This window comes from Oryzias latipes, chromosome 21, assembly GCF_053564925.1.
Source record: "Oryzias latipes strain Hd-rR chromosome 21, Olatipes_Hd-rR_3.1".
NCBI lineage: Eukaryota > Metazoa > Chordata > Actinopteri > Beloniformes > Adrianichthyidae > Oryzias > Oryzias latipes.
In genome coordinates, this window is record NC_136257.1 from 6,857,754 (window position 1) to 6,877,990 (window position 20,237).

The 20,237-nt window shown below is 39.6% G+C and overlaps 1 protein-coding gene across 1 annotated transcript; it reads left to right on the forward strand.

The window, feature by feature from the left end:
* Positions 1 to 2,615: 2,615 nt before the first annotated feature.
* On the forward strand, positions 2,616 to 19,624 carry LOC101164851 (C-type lectin domain family 4 member E-like). Its single transcript, XM_011489421.3, has 6 exons — positions 2,616 to 2,753; positions 2,837 to 2,938; positions 5,166 to 5,300; positions 6,139 to 6,284; positions 7,540 to 7,643; positions 17,869 to 19,624. The coding sequence occupies exons 1-6, from the start codon at positions 2,684 to 2,686 to the stop codon at positions 18,023 to 18,025; spliced, it is 714 nt and encodes a 237-aa protein (XP_011487723.2). The 5' UTR covers positions 2,616 to 2,683; the 3' UTR covers positions 18,026 to 19,624.
* The last annotated feature ends 613 nt before the right edge of the window (positions 19,625 to 20,237 follow it).

Sequence of the window (20,237 nt, forward strand, 5' to 3'; positions counted from 1 at the left end):
CTCATCCTCCATCGTCTCCCCACGCCTTCGCAGTCACAACATAGCTATGCCTACCCGCAGCTGCTTTTGCATCCAATCTCGATTTGGCCATGTCTCCCTTCCATCAACAAGAAAGGCAGCATGTCATGTGCCCCCAAACAACAGTTCTGTGTTTGTTTGGAAACAGCTCCCTGCGGACGAATCGAGCTCAGACCCGGACTCAATCCAAAGCAGGACATCCTCAACTAAAGCGGCTGTTAATCGGGAAAGAACTTTATATTCCCAGGAAATGCTCTGCTGTATCCAATTGGTTCTCGCTCTGAGTTCAGATCAGTGCAGTGCTTAAGGATGCTGTGGTTGATTGAGTGAATGAGAGTCAGGTGAGCAGCATCCAGGAAGTGATGGAGATTAATTGCCTTCAGTACTCTGGAGACTGCTTCTGCTGGTGACCAGAGGAGGAGACAGAGCTTTGACTTCTGACAGCTTGTCTGGAAATTATGTGTGTGTTGACATCATTTTATCATATGTTTCATCATCAAAATAAATTTAAATGAATTTATATTCTTATGTGTTTGAATTACTGCTTTTAGTTAAGTTTTGACTTTTACAAACATCTCCTTTGAATATATGTTAATAAATTGGTGAGGAGCTTATGTTGTTTTTTGCAGGTTTTTTTACTTGAGAAATACAAATACTTGGATGCATGTCAGTATACTTTCATAATCAGATCATTTTATTTTGTGATCTGACCGGAGAAGATCAGCCTGATAATGTTGTAGGAAGGGTGGCATATAGAGACGAAGACTGTGTTCAAATTAAATATACTCCTGGATCCTGGAATGATGTTTCATGTGAAACTCTTCTGCAGTGCAGCTGTGAAAAAGAAGCAACTTTGTTTGTGTCATGAACTGGTGGAGGACCCAAAATGCAGGAGACCGGGATTGGTGACAGGAAATAAAACATTTAATTAACAAACTGAAACATGACAGAACTATGGGGAGAATCAAAACTGTGACACAACATAGCAGATGACCTGACAAGGATGAACAGAAACCAAGACACTTAAATAGGGTGAGGGGAATTAACTGAACTGAAGACAGCTGTGGATCATGAACCTGAAACGGGAGTGACTGACAAAAAGAAAACCAAAAACATGACCAAGAACAAAACCACAAAATCCTTACAGTTTGTTTGAAACTTACTTTAAATTGAGATTAAGTACTTTTTTTTTACCTTTCAGAAAACATACAGGCTACAATAACATGCAAAAAATTGCTTCTTTTTAAAGGTAAAATAATATCTGCAGCTCAATTTGAAAGAGAAATAACTATTTAAAAAAAGAATTCCTTACTTAAAAATGTAATCAGTTCTTTTATCAATTTCTACTTTGTGTCTGAAGATTTAGCTTTGAAATTTGACATTTCATTGCCAATTGATAAATTCTTTTATGCTTTTTTTGACTCCAGTTGAATGAGATTTCAAAATCAGTCGGCTTCTTATGCAGTTTTGGCTTCTGCTTAATCTCGCTTTTCATGCAACACCTACTTTTATTTGTAAATCATAGCTCATACTTAGTGAGAGTTTCCGGTGGAGTCCCACAATCTTCTGTCTGTGCAAAGCATGTTAGAATTTAAATTTGTTAAAAGGAATAAGGACGTAACAACTCTTCATTATTTTCTTGTAAATTTCTGTGTTTTATGATACATTTCAGGGCCAGACTATTGGGAAAAAAAAAACACACAATACCAAGGGATTGAAAACCTTGAAAATATTGAATTTGAGCTTTCCCAAAAAGGGCTAAAGGTGTGACAAATATGGCCAACTCTGTAGGTAATTCTTCTTTTTTTAGCCAAAGTTTTTTTAGCCAAACTGACACCAGGGGCATTCTACATTGGCCCTGAAGTCCACATCAAATCAACAATTCACTCCACATGAAAACACGTTGAAGGTCACAACGACTACTAGAAAATACTTTAAATTTTGGTTTATTTTGAATGACCCAATTCAATTATCTAATATTGATCCAGGACATCTTTAACCAAAAATTCAACCATTATGACTCGGTGGAGGTGAAGTTTTCCAGATTCCTTGTATTTCTTGCAAAATGATCAAGTGTAAATGAAACAAACAACCAAGGAAACAAAAACTAATGGCAAATCCATTCACATTTTAGCTTCACAAAGTTCAGCAACACTGTTTTTTTTTTTCCACAGTAAAATATTACAAACAGAATATTATTAGAACATTTTTTGATAACGGTATGACTCGGGGAGATACCACCTGGACTGATATGACTGCTTTGTAACTAAAAAGAGACGTGATTTCTTCAGAATAATTCTGCTGCAGGTAGGCAAATGGTATAAGCCTACACGGAATAATTATCCCTGCTAACAGTACCGTTACACTCCTAATAACCACCTTTTGTAACAGTCTAATCTGGTCATCAGCTCTTATTTGTTTGCTCAGCTGATAGAAACTTCGAAGTTAGAAAGAAAAAAAGTAAATGCTGAACTTAGTAGAAATTTATCTTAGTCACCCCACTTCCACACATTCATCTCATCCAAGCTTCCTGTCACAATGCAACTACTGTCACATGACATTGACATCCCATCACTTTAATAATAACGTCCGACAGGAATAGCTGTTCAGAACACAAGTCAGTCTGTTACACACTTCACACGTTCTTAGACTTTACATCCTTATAATGGAAGCCATTTATCAAAATTTTGAACCTGAAGATCCTGTCTTAAAATTTTCTGTATCAAATCCACCAGGTAAGAGTGAACTCACTGATTACACAAAATTAATTCACTTTATGTTTTCTATTGTGGTTTCAGTTATAATTTCCCCCCCACAGCTTCCATCAAGTCCAATAGGAGATGCTATCTCGGTGTTATTACTTTCATGGTGATGCTGAGTGTTCTTCTTCTGGCTGGACTCGTCATTCTTGGCCTCCTCTGTGAGTATTTAACTCACAACAGACCAAATGTAGCAATAAGTTTATTTTTTCTTTTACATTCATGTCAGAAATGTAATTTCTTTAAATGTTCTTAAATTGTGGCATGTAAGACTGCATGATAATGTAGAGGTTTGCACTTTCATTTCAAATGGTTAAGCTCCAGCTGGTCCTTTCTGTGTGGAGTTTGCATGATCTCCATGTGTATGTGTGGGTTTTCTCCTGGTTCTCCAGCTTCCTCTAATGGCCCTAAAACATGCTTCATAGCTGAATTGGTGACTCTGATTTTCTATTAGGTGTGAATATGTGTGAGTCTGTAATGAACTACAAATGGGTGTAACTCGCGCTCCTCCTAAAGCAGTAGTGATAAGCTCCAGCAACCCTCACAAGCAGGAATAGAAAACAGATGAATGGAAGTTGTAATGTAGAAAACCTGAAACAATCATCCCACAGTGTTGTATGGGTCTGTCTGATGGTTTATTAGTTTCCATGTAGATTATTTATTGTTTTTTTTAAACTTGTTTCATTGTCTTCGTTTAAATTCTTATTGTGTTTATACAACAGGGAGCTGTGTAAGCAAAAAAAAATGTAACGTTTTAAAATAAATTTCAACAGTTTAAATTAATATTTTAAAAAAAAGTATAAACAGGAAGAGGAGGGATTGAGGTGAATTATGAATATAATTTTATCTAAAGTCAGTTAAGGTCTTGAATAGGTCTTCATTTTTTCTGCCATCTATTTCAGTCAAATAGCAAAGAAACCAATCATTTTCAGGGATGTGTTGTCGAGGACTATAAGGGTTGTAGCTCAGTTAAATAAAATTAGCAGATTCTTTTTTTTAATTAAATCATTTATCTTCTAAACCCATTTTATCCCTTTTGGGGTCACGGCGATGCCGGAGCCTATCCTGTCCACATGTGGGCAGAAGCAGGGGACATCCTGGACAGGTCAGCAGTCTGTCGCAGGGCCACAATCACACATCCATACACATTCACACCTAGGAACAATTTAGTTTAACCAATGAACCTATGAAGCATGTCTTGGTGGGAAGAAGCAGGAGTCCTGGAGAAAACAACGCATGTATGGGGAGAGCATGCTAACTGCACACAGAAAGGTCATTGATGTTCTGCGTCAGGTTCCCCAGCCGGGACTTGAACCAGGCTCATGTGAGGTAAAGGGCGCTAACCACTGCCCAGCCGTGCAGCCCAAATTTAGCTATTTCTCTCACATGTATACATTTTTTGTAGTGTGATCAATATTAGAAAACATTTGTAAATGTTTCTTAGGCATTAGTGCTTCATTTGATCCACTTGATCAAAATATTTTGCTGCAGATTTTGGAAAATGTCTTTAGCAGGAGCTGCTTAAAGCTGTTTCTAAGATATTTTATCTGATCATGTAAAAAATTCTTCCTCATACAGCAGAGATAGGCGTGGTGTACCACAGGGCTCTGTGATTGGTCTAATGTGCTTTTGACTTTGCATGCCTCTACATTAGTTAACATTATTAGGCACACAGCATAAATAAATGAATGAATGAATGAATAAACAAAATAAATAAATACATTTTCACTATCTGGCGATTTTACTTCTCTAAAAAACTGGTCGAACAGGCAACTGCCAAAGGTCAAATGAGGATTTGTTTTACAAGGGGACAAAAAAGTATTAAGTCAGCCACCAATTGTGAAAGTTCTCCCACTTAAAAAGGTGAGAGAGGTCTGTAATTTTTATCATGAGTAAATCTCAACTATGAGAGACAAAGATAAAATCATATTGTCTGATTTTTAAATAATGTATTTGAAAATTATGGTGGAAAAAAGGTGCAAACAAGCAAGATTTATGGTTTCACAGACCTGTAAGTTCTTCTGTAAGAGGATCCTCTGTCCTCCACTCTTTACCTGTATTAATGGCACCTGTTTGAACTAGTTATCTATATAAAAGAAACCTGTCCACAACCCCAAACAGTCACACTCTAAAATCTACTATGATTAATATCAGTCTCACTAATGTTTTATCAGTTAACAAAAGAAAAGTTAAACTTGGTTTGTGGTTCATTTTTTTCCATGAAGATCTGTCTTTATGCACTCATTTTGTACAGTCTCTATCTGCATGTTGGTTAATAATATTTTCTGTGCACCTTCGCTCTTATAGTCCGTTAGGCAACTGCACTTGTTCCACTATTCTGCTTAAGTCACTGATAAAGTTTTTTATTTTGGCCTGACTTCATTTCAGATGGTGACACAGTAAGACATTTGTCAGAAATTTCTGACAAAAAAGACAATTTGACTGAGCATCAGAATGCTGTTATTGAGAGGCTAAATTCCAACCTCCTTGAAACAACCAAGAGGCTGATGGATTTTAAACAGAGTAAGTATGAAAATCCTTTATTAAAAATGTACATTTGTGAAAATGCAGCTATACCATGTAGCATACAAATGGTTTCTGTTTCTGTATTTTTTTTTAAATGATGGACAATGCACAATATTTAATAATAAGATCAATTTTGTTTGCAATCATAGCTCTTCCTTGAATCATTATAACTTTCTGGGATGATGACACTAAACCTTTAGTGTAATAACAATGCTTTGGTTAAAACCATTTTTGGCACCAATCAGGAGGAACAGAACATGACTTTCTTTGAATTTCTGCAGAACCTTTAAAACCATTCAGATCCTGTATGTGGCAAACATGATCAGTTCAGGCACACTTAAAAAAAACAACAACAACAATGTGCACTCAAACCAAGTGGAGACGTGGCTCTAAATGACAAAGATTTATTATAAATATTATTTTAAAGATAGAACCACTAGGGGTCTAGAGCCCGTCTGCAAACAGATGACAAAGACCACACCCCACTCACATGTATGTACAGTACTAGATAACGGAAACACTGAACTTCCACTTGAGTACCAGTTCCTGTTACAGGTAGCTAGGGAAGAGTAGAAGTTACGAGTTTCAAACGGCCTCCAAGTCCCATGAGTGGCTGCCACTGATCGGCCACAAATGGGGTGTGTGTGTGAGGGGGGGTCGCTGCTGTTCAGCGCTGACCCAGTGGACCTGTTGAGAAGATAAGAGGGACCCATGATGCATCTGCAATTACTCCCAACAAGGCTACAAAAATCCATAGATAAAGAGAAACAAAATCTGCTTGTTTCAAACAATGTGTTAATATTTTGTCCTGCTTAAAATGTCAAATGTGTTCCAGGGAAAACAGGATGTCCTGAGAAATGGATCAGATTTGGTTCATCTTGTTACTTCTTCTCTGGAGAGTCTAAGACCTGGGATGAAGCAAGAGAGTTCTGCAGAGCCAGAGGAGCTGATCTGGTGGTGATAAACACTGAAGGGGAAAATGTACGTTATTGTATTTTTGGTCTTTTTTGGATCAAATCAACAATGACATTTAAGCATCCATGTGATTGGGTTTGGACAGATTCTTAATGTTATTTAGATCCTATTAAAAGACTGAAGCAACTCCTTAGAACTGTAAAAATGTGGAAACATGGGAATCAGGATTTGATTGTCTGATCCACATCAGAAATCAGGTGAGGTTTTAACTTCTGCCAAAGAAAATGGACTTTTCAAGGAAATGAACCCTGGTGTGAATCAGGCCTTACAATGTAAATGTATTTATGAAGTCAACCAGGAAACCCTTTTGTTTACCAGAGTATTCTAAACATGTGTGTTAGGTGAATGGTCCAATAAACAGCTGGGTTTAGGTTATGTGACAGGAAATGATCAAAGCACAGAATAAATCTGTTTAAAAGAAGAACAATCTGGTTTCAGGCCAGACCTAATCCCAGCTGAAATTCCAAAGTCCAAAAGCATATATTTTTTAGATTAAATATGGTTATTTGACTTCACGTTTTTTTGTTTGGTTTCAGTGAAAGGTCATAGAACTGTTAATTAAAAATGTCTGATTACAGAATCGTCTCATATAAACCTGCAACAACATGAATCCTTTAACTACTTTTAACTATTGATGGCCTGTTTGACACGGATACTCCGGAGCTTGTTTCACCTTCGTGAAACAGAGTGTTTAGGCACAATGTTTTGGGGCGTGTGTCATCTAGCGCAGATCACGTGGGTGATGACGTTTTTGAAGCGCCAAATGCATTGGTTGGTTGAACCAGGCTTCAAATGTCACTTGTGTTTGAACAGTTGGGCTCACTATTCTCTATAAATTAAAATGAATCCGGAACATTTCCTGACCAGTTCTGTTGTTTCCGCTGTATTCGAATCAGCCTCAGTTCATTGCACTTTGCCATGCCTGCCTTTAAAAAACGTTCTGTGGCTTGGGATCATTTCAACTTGGTTTTTCCTAATTAGATAATACACTATGAAGGTTATTCAATAAAGAACATACTTAGAATCTATGATGGCAACATGTAACTGTCATGCTGGAGATAGCTCAGTTGTAAAGTCAATGGTGTCTGTATACAGATGTCCTGTGTTCAAAATTAGCAGTCTTTAATTTTTTGCCTCGTGCTTATTGTCCTCATGTGATGTGTGTTTTGCAGTTCTAAGCACTTCTCACAGAAAAAACGTCATCTCATTTGAAAATATGTTGACAAACTGGTGAGCAGCTAATGTTTTTGTTTTTTTGCAGTTATTTGTTTCTGCATTGAAAAAGCAAGATGTTTGGATTGGTCTGACTGACACAGTCTTGGAGGGGACCTGGAAATGGGTTGATGGAAGTCCTCTGACTCTGCAGTGAGTGTTCAGTCTGGATCAGTGTGTGAATGTGTGTGTGCATGGGTGACTGGGACTGTAAAGCACTTTGGACCTTAAAGGAAGGTTGGTGCTAAATAACCATACGCCATTTACCATTCACACATCCACAAAAAATAGTTCTTGACCTGATGGTTGGTGTGTTGAATTGTCAGCCACATTACTGAGGTTTACATGAGAAGTGTCAGCAGTCTCCAGAGGTCCCCGGTTAGACAGTTCAGGCTCTGGTAAATCCAGTTCAGGTGTTGAGGTGGTACGTGCCTGAACTTCCAATCATAGGAGTTCAAATTGGTGCTGGAGTGCTCTGAATCATTTTTTCTGCTGAGCACTTTCTTCCCTTTGCCTGGCATCTCTGACTTCCTGCTGACTCATGTGAGAATGAAAGGAGACCAGGTTTCCAACACTTGGCTCATTGCCTGGGCCCTAAGAGCTGTCCCCCCCTCTGGAAACTCCATTTTCCTGCAATTAAAAGGGTTATCAGGGGCCGCTCTTCTGATTGATTCACAGGACAAAAAAATATTCAAAAAAGACATTTTATGTCACCTAAAAAATGGGATTGGCCTCTATTTAAAAAGGTCAACTTAACAAAAATGTAACTGAGAGAATCAGGAACCAAAGCTTAAACCAACTGAAGCAAAACTGACCCCCCAACAGCAAACATTAGGGAGATTTTATTCTGGCTGATCAGACCAATGACACAATAGGGAGGGAACTACAAATACAAAACATTCAAAACCTAAATATTAACTACAGAAGTCAATTACTACTAATTTAAAGCTTTAACAAACAAAACTGAACTTATACTTCAAAACTAGTTGAACATATTTCAAGAACACAAACAATAGTCCAACTGTCAGGTATCAGGATCGCCCTCGCATTCCTGCCTGAGGATCAAGTCACTCACACCTGTTCTGCATCCAATCAGACAACCTTTATTAGTTCCATCACAGCCTCCAGCCTTTGTTGGTTCATCTGCTTCTTTAAAGAATTCGCCTACCAGCCCCTGCGTCCAATTGTGGCTAAATTTGAACATTATAAACAAAAGGAGCTGGTGAAGGGCCGAGGCCGGGAGCTGAAGAGAACCCACTTCAGCGTGAACGACCAGTTCCGGTCGAGATCCTCCGCCGTCGGAAAATCCTCTTTCCGCTGAGGAGGAAACATCTATCTGCTGGATCCCGTGCCGTGGTTTCCGTGGATAAGCTTTTTCTGAACGGCAAGCTGTTCCGGGACCCAGAGTTAACACCCTGGCTGTGCTGAAGGCTTTCAGAGGCGCACTGACATCTGCGCTGCCCAGAAGAAACCCGCAAACTTATTTAATTGAATTGGAAATAATCGGTCATCAATAATCCACACCTCTCAGGAAAACTGTTTTTTTTTTCTTCCCCTCTCACATTCATGTTTCTGTGGTTGTTTCGTTTTTTTTTGTTCTTTCTCTTTTCCTCTCTCTTTTCTCTTGTCCCCCCCCCCCTTCCCCTTTCCTCGTATGTGAATCAGGTAAAAGCAACGCAACGAAGGTGAGTTTTTTTTCTATGCGCGGAACGGGCGCGCACTCATTCTAGCACGCACAAGGGCATGCACACGCGATCCTACACACACACGTTGATAAACTGCAAAAATCTCATTTAGGCTCACACAGGACGCACGCAACATGCAGCTCACAGCCAGGAAACGTTCAACCACAACGCACAGCGCTTCTCGGCGCAGCGGGCACGTACAGCGGGCATGCGCACACGGACTGGCACACACACTATTTAGCCTTGCGCTCTCCCGGTTAGAGCAGTTATGAACAGTCTTAACATCGTTAGCTGGAATGTGTGTGGACTTGGCTCTGGGCCAAAGAGATTGAAAGTGTTAACCCACCTGAATGATCTTAAAGCAGATATAGCTCTGCTGCAGGAGACCCACTTATGTAAACCAGCTGATCATCCCCTGTGCTGCTCACAATTCCCATTCATATATTTTGCTAGTTACAACTCCAAACAAAGAGGTGTTGTAGTTTTGATTAACAAAAACGTTACATTTACTCATAAGGATACAGTTACTGACCCAGAAGGCAGATTTGTAATTATTAATATATCCATTCAGAATAAGGACTTTTGCATAGCCAGTATCTATGGCCCGAATGTTGACGACTCTTCCTTCTTTCACAGATTCTTAACCTCACTTTCGGTTCACTCTGACTCCACAATCATTATAGGAGGAGACGTCAATCTGATTCTGGACCCTGAACTTGACAGACTCAGCACAGCAGCAAATCAGCGCACATGGGGGTCTGCAAGTATTCTAAAGCAGTACATGAATGATCTGGGTCTCTGCGACGCGTGGCGCTGATGTCATCCAAACACTAAGGGGTTCACCTTTTTTTCTCCAGTACACCATTCACACTCTCATTTAGATTATTTATCAGTCAGTAAATCTCTTTTAAAAGAAATTAGAAGTTCCAACATTCATCCAATCATTATCAGTGATCATGCACCAGTTTCTGTATATATTTCTAGGGAAATATCCACACCCTCAGGAGGTTTAATACATCTCTGTTAAAAGACCAGGAATTTATTGAATTTTTGAAAAAAGAGTGGGCAACCTTCTTAGAATTTAACAATACTCCTGAGATCTCACCATGTCTTCTTTGGGAAACAGCAAAAGCAGTGATGAGAGGGAAAATCATATCTTACTCATCTAAAAAAAAACGCAAAGAGAAAGCAGATTTATTAGAATTAGAAAACAAAATCAAAACCCTGGAGACTGCTTATGGTACTTCTGCACAGGAACACATTCTGGGCGACCTGAAAATTTTAAAGCTGCAGTTAAATGACATCATCAACAAACAAACACAATTTCAGATACAAAGACTTCGACTGGAAAGATATGAAAACTCAAACAAATCTGGCAAATTTCTAGCTAATCAGCTTAAAATTAATAAAGATAAATCAACAATCACTTTTTATTATGGACCAAACAGGAAATGTCACCCATGACCCGGTCAAAATTAATAATGCGTTTAAAGATTTTTATTAAAACTTAAACACACCACAGATCAATCCATCAGAACAAAGCATCAACTCATTTATCAATAATGTAAACCTACCCAGGTTAAATGAAGATCAAATCACAAATCTAGACTCAACGCTCTCGTTGTCTGAACTTCATGAAGCTCTGTTACTAATGCCTAACAGCAAGGCACCAGGACCAGACGGCTTTCCTGCTGAGTTTTACAAGGAATTCTGGGAACAACTGGCACCGACGTTTTATAAAACGGTCACATTTATCAATGAAAGCCAATCTCTACCACCTAACATGAACTCAGCCAACATTATCCTTCTTCTAAAACCAGACAAAGATCCCAGTAGTCTTTCAAGCTATCACCCTATTTTTTTAATCAATCCAGATTGATTCCTGTTCTCTGTTTCTCCAGATCAACTTTCCATGAACTTTACCGCCCAGCCCTTTCATCTACATTCAATAAATTGCACAAATCCTGCCTGCTTTGTGGATCCTGCTAACTCTAAACCTGACACCAACAAAAGAATAACTTTGTCCCCCCGCCCCATCATCTCCAAATGTTCAGGAACTTTTCCTGCTCCTCCCTTTGTCACCTCATCAGGCTCAGAGAGAACTCAAAAAAGAATTTCTCAAAACGATCAGAACAAAATTAAATGCACACAAGTTTGTTTCGTTCTGTAATGTGTTCTGTAATGTGTTAAGTAAAATACATTTTTACAAGCCCCTGGATGGAATGTACCACTTTGTAACACTCTACAGTTCATTTAGAGTCTTACGATAATTGTCGCGGGTTGACTATTGAACACAAATGAACAACCAATTAAATCAAGAAATGTTCTTTAACCATAACAATTCATGGATCTCAGTCACACTCCATGAATCGCTCTCCCGATATCTACATATAGGTCCGTGCATGCGTTTACAATGACACCCTATTGTCCGTCTAGCGTCCCCCACCTGTACGCGTGGAAGCGCTCCAATATAATAATCCCTCCCAAAGTCAAAAGAAAAAGGAAAACTGAAATGATCTCACCCCGTCCTTCGGGTTAACGTCAGGGAGTCTCATTTTGCTCTTGGTCACTTTCCTGCCACGTCCATCCCCAAAAGAAATTAATTATAGTCCCTGCGGCAGAATTTGGAAAGGTCCATGTCAGATCCTCCTCTGTAACTCCCGATGGTCGGTTTCCGAGGTATTCCGTGCGTGCTTGCTCCTTGGAAGCAGTGGCGGTTCTTGATATGGGCGATGTGGGCGGTCGCCCAGGGCGGCATCCAGTAGGGAGCGGCATTTATCAACTTTTTTTTTTTTTGAAATGCCTTCGGGTCATGATTGACCGGCGAACACAATGTGTCACCTGACAACCCATAGTTTAACATTGACATCCCTAACAATATGTGTCGCACCCAGGCCATGTCATCATCCTCTCCCCTCCTCAAACTTATGGCGCAAAAAAAATAAATTAAGGAAACAATATGGGATGAAATAGCTAAGGGTGAAACAACATACAACTACCATATGACAGGGTACATATGCAAAAGAAAAACCTTTTCTCAACCCCATTTCGACCAGAGCTAGCAGAACAGAGAATTCTGGGATACAATCCAACACTTTTGCTTTCTGACTCTCGTCGAGGACAGACATGTTTTCCTCTCGCTCCTCCTGTGTCAGCCCTTCCCCAAGGCTTTTTGTCCTGTCTGCCCGAGAGGTGCATTCTTCACCCTTCTGAAGCCGCTGCTTTTCTGCACTCTGAAAATGGATCTGATCAGCTGGTCTCTAAATTCGATCGACAAAGTGTTTTCCACACTAAGGAACGGGAAAGCGGACCCTTCCTGCCCGGACGGCACCCACGCGGCTGGATACACCATCGATCCATGGGGCAAGTGGAGGCTGGTGTGCCTGGCCCAGCTGTCCGTGGAGGATGTCGAGGACGTGTAACTATTTGGATTTCTGATAATTGGATTCCTCGTAATTGGGATCGGAGGATTTCTAATTTATCAGGCGGTCTGGGAGCAGAAGATGGAGAGAGGCAATCAATCAAAGCTCCTGGGAAAGATTTTTCGGGGAGCAGAGACTCAGAATGAGAAACTTTCACAAGCGGATCAAAAGCTCTGTGCTTGTCTTGCCCAGTTAAGCAGATTGCCTGAGACCCCTGAACTTGTGCGGAAGATGGATGCGACCTTGGAGCAAGTTTCTGCCCGGATTTGAGGGAAGACTGAGCTAAATTCACCCACTTCTCATTCGGATCAATCTCTGCCTCACAAAGCGAAGAGCCAGTCAAGGACTTTGCCGGCAGTACAAACAACCTGCTGGCGCCCAAAAAGCATTTTATCTAATCAGACTCCCCGAAGGAGCTGTGGACAACTGTCCTTGGCTCCACCAAAATAAAGCCGCTTCTACAGAGTGGACTGCAGCAGCTGTTCTTGAGGGTTGATAACTGCAACTCACCCCCTCCCAACCCCCTCCCTACCTCCTCTGTGAGCTGCCCGGAAGATGTGCCTGGCTCACGGAGCTGCACCTGATGGACAGACTCATGGGGGGCCCCCCACTCCCGTCCACCACCGTTTCCCCCATGAGCCTCATGTACTGTGTCTTTGTCTGAATATGTGCTATTTGTGTTTAAACGGTGTAGTTTTTTTCTTGTATCAACACATTGTACGCAGTGTAGGGATACAACTTTTTTTTTTGTCACCAAACCCAACCCCCGGCCCTCTTCGTGGTCCATCTGCATGCTATACAAAGGTGCGCCGGCGCAGGTCATCTAAGGCGCTCGGCTGCATTGACCTCAGTAACCTCTCGAGATGTGTGTGTGTATCCTGTGTTGCTGTTTGTCTGACCTTCTTCATCGAGATGTACTGGAACTGAGTTTCACCTTGTTGGGATTAATAAAGTTTTCATTCATTCACAGCAGACCCACCGTGCACGTAACCACCACTACATTTGAAGGTTCCATTTTAAATGTTACACTGCGCCCTCTGCTGCACGACACTGAAAAGTGCGCCCTTTCCACTTTTTTCCCCACCCTCACCTATTTGTGGGAGTCGGGACTCTTTGGGCGAAAACAAGTCAAACAATGGAGGGGGGGGGGGGATTCACCAGCGGCTGGGTGAATAACAAACAGGTAATTGGGAGTATTTTACAGTCTAATAAATCATCCCTAGCTCAAACTACTTGTACTTTCAAATTAAACCAGTCATTACACCAAATTAAATACTGCATTCAACATGAATCTATTTTAAAACCCAATTTCAATCAATCTCTCAAATAAACTATAATAATTATTGGTTTAGCCCGAGGCCAAGCTGATGCAAGCGGTAGCTGGTGTCAGAAAACGCTAACTTGTTTATTTTCGTAAAGAATGAAAAGGACAAAACCATCGGGTGCCCAATTTAGGAAAAAGAAAAAAGAAATCCAAGAGAAACGTGAAACGAACAAAGGTATGTATGATATTAAATATTGTTCATGTCATTATGTGTTAGTAGTCTAAGACAACTTTTTAAACTTTGAACAGAGTTAGGCTAAGGCTATATTGTTTAGCCCCTACTTTCAAAATTTCTTATTTAATCCAACTCTATTTGTGCACTAAATTCAGCTAATTAAATACAATTTTAATATTCACTCATATCCAATTTTAATTAATTTCTTCACTCGTGTTGTGCTTTTATTAAAATAGCATAACACAAAATGATGACCTGCTGTCACGTTATTTATATTTTTGTAATTACATGTTTTCAGTACTTTGTCTCTTATTCTCAGTATTATTTAAATTTAACTTTAACTTTGCGGTGGGTTTTGTCAGAAATTGCATTAAAAATATACAGCTTTAATCCCCTCTACTTTGATATAGTTGTCTAAGTAATTTGTAACAATGTTCTATTTTTCCATTCATTTTAGATGCACTTCTAAAATATTTAGAAGCACCTGCTGCAAGGCAAGATGATGAAGATGTACCACGTGCATCTACATCCTTCTCCTCCGTCACTCAGGAGACAGATAGCACTTTAGAACCCATTTTGGCACTTAAGGACGCAGAGCCGAACATTTGCACAGATGCTGAAGAACAATTTGCATCCGATTCACAACAGCAGGAAACATCAGGTTTGCAAATTATTTAAATTACTACTAGATACTAGATATGGTATATATTTTCATAGTCACAGTGTGAACATAATATCATAAAATGTATGACAATCCATACTGACTGAACAAATTCTGCAAACATTTATTCACAATATATGTGCCTTTTTTAGGATTACAAACACCGAAAACATTCCCATCCATTACAGTGGCTTCAGTGGATGAGGAATTGCCCACAGACCCAGCTAACTGACCCTTATCCATGACTGACAGGGATCGGACATATCTGGTTGGCAGAGGACCAGTGAGGTGCCATCCACATTTGTTTTTCCAAGGAATGACAATGATGGAAGAAGCTGTCATCACCAGTACTTTAAAAAGACTTTAGTTAGTGGAGAAAAGATGAAAAGAACATGGTTGGTGTACTCAGAAAAAAATAATAGGTTCTTCTGTTTTTGCTACAAACTTTTTTCTAAAAAAAACATTAATTTAACAAACCCTGGATTTAATGATTGGAAGCATGCCGGTTATTTGATCAACTCACACGACAACAGCCCAGATCATATCAACTGCATGAAAATTTGGAAGGAGTTAGCTGTAAGAATAAAAAAAGGAGAATCAATCGATAAGCAGGAGATGGCACTTTTGGAGGCTGAAACAAAAAGATGGAGAGAAGTACTAAAACAGTTTATTGCTATCATAAAATCTCTGGCAGTGAGAAATCTGGCTTTAAGAGGGAATACTGAGACATTATATTCTTCAAATGGTAATTTTCTGAAAGAAGTGGAATTAATGGCTGAGTTTGATCCAGTTATGAAGGAGCATGTCACCCGTGTCCAAAAGGCAACCTCCAGCCACCCTAGTTACCTTGGCAAGGTGGCACAAAATGAAATCATACAGTTGATGAGCAGCCATTCCATTTCAGCAATGGTGAATGACATCAAACGGTCCAGGTTTTTCTACATAATTCTTGATTGCACATCAGACATCAGCCACACAGAGCAACTATCTGTTGTGCTCAGAGTCGTCTCACTGGAGGAAAAGCCCTGCATTAAAGAATATTTTATGGGTTTTTTGGGGGCAGGGGAATCCACAGGTGAACATCTGACAACTGCAATTTTGAAAAAACTTGAGGAATTGAGCATTTCTTTTGAGGACTGTCGAGGCCAGGCATATGACAACGGAGCAAAGATGCATGGAAAGAACAAGGGCGTACAGGCCAGGCTCCTACAGCTGAACCCAAGAGCTCTGTTTGTACCATGTGGGGCTCATACATTGAACCAACTATTTTGGCATTCTGCAAAAACTTCACAGTCTCTTTTCAGCATCCACATAGAGATGGGCCATTTTGAAAAAACCTGTGAAAGTCACTTTAAAGATGTGGACTGACACAAGATGGGAGAGTAAAGTGAAGAGTGTGGAACCCATGAGGTATCAGTCAGCAGCTGTGAGAGAGGCACTTCTAGAAGTCAGGGACAACACCAAGGACCCAGTTATTAAAACTGAGGCGCAGTCACTGTCAGAGAAGGTTGGATCATATCGATTCAGTATTTGCACAGTTGTCTTGTATGACATACTAAGCCATACACAGTATGTCAGCAAAATGATGCAGTCTGCAACAATGCAAGTGGACATAGCAGTTAATCTGCTACACAAGACAGAGACAGCTCTGCCTACCTACAGAGCAACTGGGTTTGTGGCGGCAGAGACATCTGCTAAGGTAATGTGTGAAGAAATGAACGTGGAGGCAGTACTTCAGAAGAAGGGGCTCAGATCCACCAAGCTTCACTTTACATATGAATCTTCTGATGAACCTCTGAGAGATGCTCTAAAAAAACTTGAGATGGAATTTTTCAATGCTGTTGTGGACTGTGCAGTATCTGCTATCCAGGAAAGATTCAAAACCTTGCAAAGTGTCCAACTTTCAAACTCTATCAGATGAGGTTCTGAAATCACAGTGTCAGGCTCTTGGTGCCACATTACAGTACAATGGACAATCTGACCTGGATGGGGATGAGCTGATAAAAGAGTTAAAACACCTGCCCAACCTCCAAAAGCAGACGATGACACAACATGACCTGCTATCTTTCCTTCACGACTCTGAACTGACAGAACTTTATCCAAATCTGTGGACAGCTCTAAGGATTTCTCTCACATTACCTGTTACTGTGGCAGAGGCAGAGAGAAGCTTTTCTAAGCTTAAGCTTATCAAAACCTTCTTAAGGTCCTCCATGGCTCAGGATCGGCTCTCTGGTTTGGCAGTAATCAGCATAAACCACACCATTGCTGAAAAACTAAATTATGATGTCTTAATTGATGACTTTGCCCGTATTAAGGCAAGACGGGCACATTTTTAGTTTTTAATAACACACTCAAACCAAGTTTGTAGTGTAAGCTATAGTAAGCTTTAAGCTGCACTAATTGTACACAGTTTTTTATATTAAGATGGAGGTCATTTTAAACCATATTGTGTGATGTCACTGATGTTATCATTGTAAGTTATTGGTACTTTTGGATTTTTTTTTTTATAAAAGTACTTAAAGCAGTAAGAATTTACAAGCCACTTTTTATAATTTGTATTTGTTAAATATTTAAAGAATAAAGATAACTATAACAAGCAATTGTGCATTTCTGGGTCATAATTTGTGGGCACTGAGGGGGCGCTACTGGTGTGGCTCGCCCAGGGCGTCATTTGTACCAGAACTGCTTGGAAGGGCCCTCTTAGTCTCCCTTTCCGTCTTGTCAGAGTTTGTCACTCTCCTTAGTCCTCCAGCCCACCTTGTCTGTCCCTTTTCAACCCGGAAGCCATGCAGTGAGTTAACGCACCCCAGCTGATCGCATCAGCTGTGAGGGGTGACGTCAGCGGCATCCCCGGTACACAAATACACTAATTACACACATACACTAAAATAAAAGGAAAACATAGGACCTCTTCACCTCATAGGGTGTAAAATACAGAAAATATGATACATTTATGTGGCTTTGTCACAACTTGACCATAACTGAAGCATCTGACATCAAGAAGTATGTGTGTGTCAGTGTGAGTGTGTGTATGCTTCTATCTTTGACAACTACAAATACTTATTTGACAAAGTTGTCTGAATTTAATTCTCTTGTTCTCTGACCTGACAGGTTCTGGGGATCTGATCAGCCTGATGATCATAATGGAGAAGAAGACTGTGGACATATCCATGATGGATTTCCGGGACTCTGGAATGATATTAAATGTCACTCTTCAATGCAGTGGATCTGTGAAAAAGAAGAAAGGCCAAGATCTTTTAACCATTAAAAATACATAAAGGGTACAAACTTAAACAAGAAATGTTTTTTAATCAGACTGTACAAAAAAATCAGCTTCTACCTTTTCCAAGGCAATGAGAAAACGTAAGCAGCTCAGAAATGTGTACATCTAACTTACCAAAAATAAATTAGGGTTGAATTAAAGTTAAGTGGCCCTTCCTGTATTTTTCAAACCATGAAGTCCACTTAAAAATGTTTGAATTTGTTCAAAAATAGATAATCGACTTTATAATCTGGTATGAATTCTGGCTGCACTTACTGACGTCCAATTCATTTTCTGTAATAAGGAGCAGTGCTCAAAAATGTGTCAAATTGTTGGACTTTGGGTAAACTATGAAGCTGCACCGCCTGGTGGAGCGTTACAGCAACTGTAGTCAGGAGCCAGGCAGAGTGATACGTACCATCCTTCAACTGTTTGAGAATGATGTAAAGTTTGAGTTAGTTTACTTGACTTTTTTTTGTTTTACTTTACTAATTGATTACTTTGTACTTAACATTCATTTTTTTAATGAAAAACCTGCTGCTTTTCTTTAACCATAAAGCTACAGTAAAGGAGTAAAATTATGTCATGCGGCTTCGGAGCCTCAGGTTGCAGATCCCTGTTTTAACAATGAATTGCTTCTAGAGTTTTAGTTTGCGGAAATCCCAAATAAAATATCAAATGGAAACCATGAAGTTTCGTGAAATGTCTTTTTGTTTTTGTGTTTTTTTTTTTGTTTTTTTTTAGTCAGACACTAGAAAAGTTGTGGTGTTGATTCTGGAAGAAGAATTCTGTGGAAACAAAGATGATCAAAGGTTTGAATAAAATTCTTTTAATCTCACAAAACTCTGAAGTGAACTTTTGATGCTAAAATCAATGTGCTTTATTAAACACAGAAAGTTCAATGTAGCCACATATTTGGAGGTTATTTTCCTTTCAAACTACACATCTGTGCTTTAAACTTTTAGGAACTGGTGGTGGAGGATCTTGGTGGTGAGGAAACTTGACAGAAACCAAAACAGCTGTGGATAATTGTCCGCACCTTATAACTAAATCTGGTGTGACCAACAGAAGGAAAACAGCAAAGAGAACATGACTAAAGCCATCACCAAAAACTAAAGCACTCGATCCTCACATAAACACCTTCTGCTGCTATTAGCCACATGAAAACTAAATGTGCTGTTTAGCTTCAGCACCTTTATTGACTCTTTGACTCCATTCAAACTGTAGGTGAAAGATCATGTTCCAACCATCCTGCAGGGTTATTTCTAGACATTAGGATGCTATTTTCTGCAAAATTTTACTAGACTTAAGGTTTCATGCTGACAGAAGAATCTACATCTGAACATTTCTGGTGGATCTTTGGACACTCCCAGGACTCACAGGAAGCTGAGCTTATAAGGTGTCTTACTTTTGCATTCTGTTGATCCATTTCTATGAATGCGTTTTAATACATGAAAGGTACCCATCACCATCCACTATTATGTTGGTACGTAACAAAAACTAAGGACACCTAGAATTATCTCTGTTTTCCGTTTGCAGCTACAACAGTTTGCTTAAGAGCAAAACTCAATCCAGAAATATTCTTTGTTTTCTATTTGAAAACAATATATCATATGACTTTGAAGGTTATTATCCTTTGCATGTTTGCATGTTCTCCCCATACATGCGTAGGTTTTCTTCAGTGACTCCAGCTTCCTCCCACCGTCCAAAAACATGCGTCATGGGTTATTTGGTTACTTCAAATTACTAGTCATTTAATGCTTTAACATAAAAAACAGAACTTTAATTCAAAACAAGTTGAACATATTTCAACAATACAAACATTAGTCTAAAGAATAACTTTGTTTTCCTCCTCCATCATCTCCAAATGTTCAGGAACTTGTCCTGCTCCTCCCTTTGCCACCTCATCAGGCCTCAGAGAGAACTCAAAAGAAAAGAATGACTCAAAACAATCAGAACAAAATTAACTAAATGTGTGAACAAGTCATCAAGTTAATTGATTTGATAGTAGAACACAAGCACTCAACTGAGCACAGGTGCCGTCACCTATGCTCTGACAGTATGTTGTGTGCTCTACCCACGAGCAAGCAAAATCACGTAGACGTTTCTGCCTGTTGATGTTGATCCCAGTTCTGTTTTTGAACATTGAGTCAAATCTGGTCTTTGTTGGTGTGTTTCCTCAGTTTGGATTTCGGATACAATCTCACGTGCCTGTGCA